Consider the following 4,359-nt stretch of genomic DNA (forward strand, 5'->3'; position numbering starts at 1 on the left):
GAGCTGTAACTTGGTTTTAATATACTCCAGCTGTATTACCTTGTTTTTGACTTGATCACGGACAAAATGATAGCGTATATCAATGTGCTTCGCACGACTTTGATATCCTTCATTTTTCGCGATAGCAATCACACTTTGATTGTCCTCGTACACCATTACTGGACCATTAATCTTGACCTTCATCTCCAGCAATAGCGATTTAGTCCACAATACTTCTTGTATACACAATGATAAAGCCACATATTCGGCTTCGGCAGTGCTTAGCGACACACTGTTTTGCATTTTTGACTTGAAAAAAAATCACGGGTGATCCGTTGACCATCACCATCACACCTGATGTTGAGCGTCATTTGTCCTTGTTACTGCCCCAATCAGCGTCACTAAATGCACTCAACTGCAGTTCGCGTGACTTGCTCCGATAGCAGATTCCATCCATAGCGGTTGACTTTAAATAACGCAGCACTCGGATAGCTGCATTCCAATGTTCTTCACTTGGTTTTTCTAAGTGTCGACTCAATTGACACACCGCGAATGCAATATCGGGTCTTGTGCCGGTTGCCACGTAGAGAAGTGAACCCACCAATGAACGATACGGACGATTTTTCATTTTTGGGTCCATCACTTCACACTTATCATGTTCTGGTCTTCCATACCCGGATTATACACCGGCCTAGCATTATCTTGATTGAATTTTTCAACCATTCTTGCTATCCACGCGCTTTGACAGATCTTGAGTCGTTTCTCCTCCATCTTGTAGTCAACTTCGATGCCCAGAACAAATCGCACTTTACCCAGTCTCTTGAGCTGAAATTTAGTAGACAATTCATCAGCAACTTGCTTAATTGAGTCGTACGAAATGCCACCAATGAGCATGTCATCGACATATAACGTCACGTAAGTCCATGAAAAATTGTCAAATCGACGAACAAATACACACGGATCCGAAACGCACGCCACAAATCCCATGCTCTTGAAAACGCCTGAAATAGTCTTAAACCATGTTGCAGCAGCTTGTTTAAGTCCATACAGGCTTCGATTTAGCTTCAGCACTTGACTCGATTTCATTTTAACGCCCTCGGGTGTATTAAGAAACACCTCTTCTTCGAGAACACCATTGATAAATGCTGTATCGACATCATATTGGAATATAGCCATCACGACACGTATTCTCCGGTTGCGAACATGAATTCAATTCGTGTGTTTCGCGGTATGTTGCCAGTAATCAATTCCATAGGTCTGACGATAACCTAATGCCACAAGCCGAGCCTTATATCGCTCAACATCACCATTTTCATTTCGCTTGATGGCGAACACCCACTTAGTTCCAATTACCTTCTTGTTTAACAAATTGTCCACGGGACTCCACGTCTTTTTGCTATCTAGTGCCTTCAGTTCGGCTTCTATCGCTTCTTTCCACATCATACTTTGTGGAGACTTCACAGCATCTTGGTACGTTGATGGGGTTTCAAATGCCGCATTAGCTTGATCATATTCAATACGATATCGTTTTGAGGCACGTTCTACAGGTTCATCTCCTCGTGACGAAACAATAGCATCTGACATCCCGACCGGAACCAAAGCTTGTGAGTCTGTACTTGGAGGAGATATTGCGAGAGGGTTATTGTGTCCACTAACACGAGATGAATGTGTCTCTAGACTGTCATCGAGATTAGTCCATCCCTCCCTGGGCACAATGGCCTGAATATCATCCTCAATTAGCTGGCTCCATGTACACGTCATCGATATCGAAAGCAATATCATCTTCATGTCCATTCTCTAGACGTGTACCCAACGACGTTAATTCTTGAGGAGGCGAGACTATTTGATCACCGTTAGTCTGATCAACCTCCATAGGTTCAATTTCATCGTGATTCGAAGAAATTGGTGATTGAACCCTGATATCATCGTCTCCTTCGCCATTTATTTTTGCGTGCTGACGAGTTGATACTGGTGCGTCATCAACAACTTGTACATACTTCGTCCGTGGCTGTTCTTGAAATGTCACTGACCTTGTGACTTCAAGTTTTTCTGAATTATAATTCCAGACACGATAACCCTTCACTTCGTGTGAATAACCAAGAAACATGCACCGAAATGCCTTCTTGTCCAATTAAGCACGTTTTGCTTTGTCAATGTGTGCGTAACCTTGAGCACCAAAAACGCGCATGTGTGACATGTCTGGCTTCAAGCCAAAACACATCTCAATTGGAGTCTTCGTCGGGGATGAAGCGCACGTGACCCGGTTGGTCACATATACAGCTGTATTTATAGCTTCAGCCCACCACTTCTTTTCCACTTGCATGTGATTTAGCATCGACCTTGCACGTTCCGTCAGTGTCCTATTCATTCGTTCAGCCATTCCATTTTGCTGGGGCGTCGCCTGATGCTCCACCTTCAACAATACCGCTCTATGCTACGGATCATTTTTTAATAATTTTAGCTGCTCTAACCTACAGTGCAATATTTTGTTTGATAAAAGTGACAACGCAGAATATTTCAATAAATTCCGTAAGACCTCAATTTCTTAAGATCAATTTCTTAAGAGTGGGTGGTGCTAAAATGCAGTGGTCAGTTTCGCTCAGGTGTACAGAATATATCTTGACCGTTGCTACGTATTTGTTCCTACCAAGAAAATTGTTCGAGTGTACTTGATTAATTTTTATGAACAAGTAAAGACTTGGTTACTGAAGCCCCTTGCACAAGGATTGCCTGCGAACGCATACCCTTTTTGTAGCCTTGCATTGCTCATACGATCATCAAGTACATGAAAAAGATGGAAAAAGTGATTGCAAAATGTTGTTTTTGAGACTTGATTTGCTCAATTTCGAGTAGATTGCAAAGATTCTTAGAAAAACGCCTCGTACACACTTTGTGGTGCTTTTGCTTTTCGCTGATGCAGATCAGAGCAAGTGCATATCTTTCGGAGAAGGATTTTTCCCGGCTAGTCTGCCACACATAATACTACTCACAGACATGTCGCAATGATAACTTTAAGGCTGGCTTCCCGCAGATGCAGAAGAACATTGAAGTAGCAGTAATTGCTCGCTTCAAAGAGCGGTACCCTAACATTGCAAAACGGCAAATCCGCGACAATTCGATATGGTTAGTAAGTGATAAAAACGGCGATTGATTTGCCACAACCCATCTATCAGCGCAGTACCAGGTCCTACAAATTTCTGCTGTTTGGAAGCCTTTCCTCCTCACATCTGAATTTTCCGTCAGTCTCTCGGATCTCGCTTAACTCGTAACGCTAAAATGTTGGCGGTAATCCTCGGTGCGCTTCTTTTCGTGATATGCAAAGCTAGTGGCCAGCATCCTACGTCATCTCGGTATCGCTACATTCCTAAATATTTTAGTCAACGGGATCCTAGCCAGTCTCCCCCAGCGTCTTACCCTCCTCACATGGGGCTGCAGGATGGATACACGTGGCATGATGTGCATGCTGAAGTTGCCGCGGGACGACTTGAAGGCAGAAATGTGAAGCTTCTGGTATTTCTGCGTCATGGTGAAGGTATCCACAACGTCGCTACTAACAAGTATGGCATGTTCGCGTGGGACGGCTACTACTCTAAGCTGCCAGAGTATTTGGATTCGCCCTTGACAAAAACCGGGGTCATACAAGCAGGAAAAGCGTCGAAAATGCTCGACGGTGAGATTTCTATGGGCTTACATCTCGACAATGTGCTGGTGTCTCCGCTAGAGCGTACACTTCATACTTACTCCGTTGCGTACCAAAATCAACAAAACATCAAAAGCACAGTGGTAGAGTTAGCACGGGAGATACTGGGTGTGAGCACTTGCGACCAGCGTCGCAGCATCTCTGAAAAGCGACTCGAGTACCCTCACTTGGACTTCAGCAAAATTAAATCTGATGCGGACCCATGGTGGACCTCTGATCATCGTGAGACTGACGCTGAGATAAAAATTCGTGCAACAAAGTTCTTAAATTTTATCTTTTCGAACACGTCATCACAGAGTGTTGGTGTTGTCTCCCACAGCATATTTGCCGCTGCGCTTCTAGGTGTAGTTAATCATCCCGTGTACAAAATTGCAACAGCTGAGTTCCTACCTCTGCTTATTGAGGCCTTCCCACCAGCAAACTAAATGCTAGTTTTGCAATTGGCCGAATTCGTGCGATTTGTTGAACTCGTTATAAATGATTTCCTTTTTACAAGCTTCGTCCGGATTTGGATGACTGTGGGAAACGTGATGGCGCAGGTTGATGATTGATAACATAAAAGCTAGAAACGTTTGGGCTCTTTTTAATCAGTGAAAAAACATCGGAGCTTAAAATTATATTAGAATAATACGATAGTTAATAATATCGAACTATAAAATTTAAGAAACGTATTGTCCAGG

The 4,359-nt window shown here is 43.3% G+C and overlaps 1 protein-coding gene across 1 annotated transcript; it reads left to right on the plus strand.

The window, feature by feature from the left end:
- Positions 1-3,255: 3,255 nt before the first annotated feature.
- On the plus strand, positions 3,256-4,104 carry CCR75_008920 (uncharacterized protein; the record flags this gene model as incomplete). The annotated part of the gene is made up of 1 exon (XM_067966967.1): positions 3,256-4,104. The coding sequence occupies one exon, from the start codon at positions 3,256-3,258 to the stop codon at positions 4,102-4,104; it is 849 nt and encodes a 282-aa protein (XP_067822388.1).
- Positions 4,105-4,359: the final 255 nt, after the last annotated feature.

The sequence above is a fragment of the Bremia lactucae genome, linkage group LG1 (assembly GCF_004359215.1).
Source record: "Bremia lactucae strain SF5 linkage group LG1, whole genome shotgun sequence".
NCBI lineage: Eukaryota > Oomycota > Peronosporomycetes > Peronosporales > Peronosporaceae > Bremia > Bremia lactucae.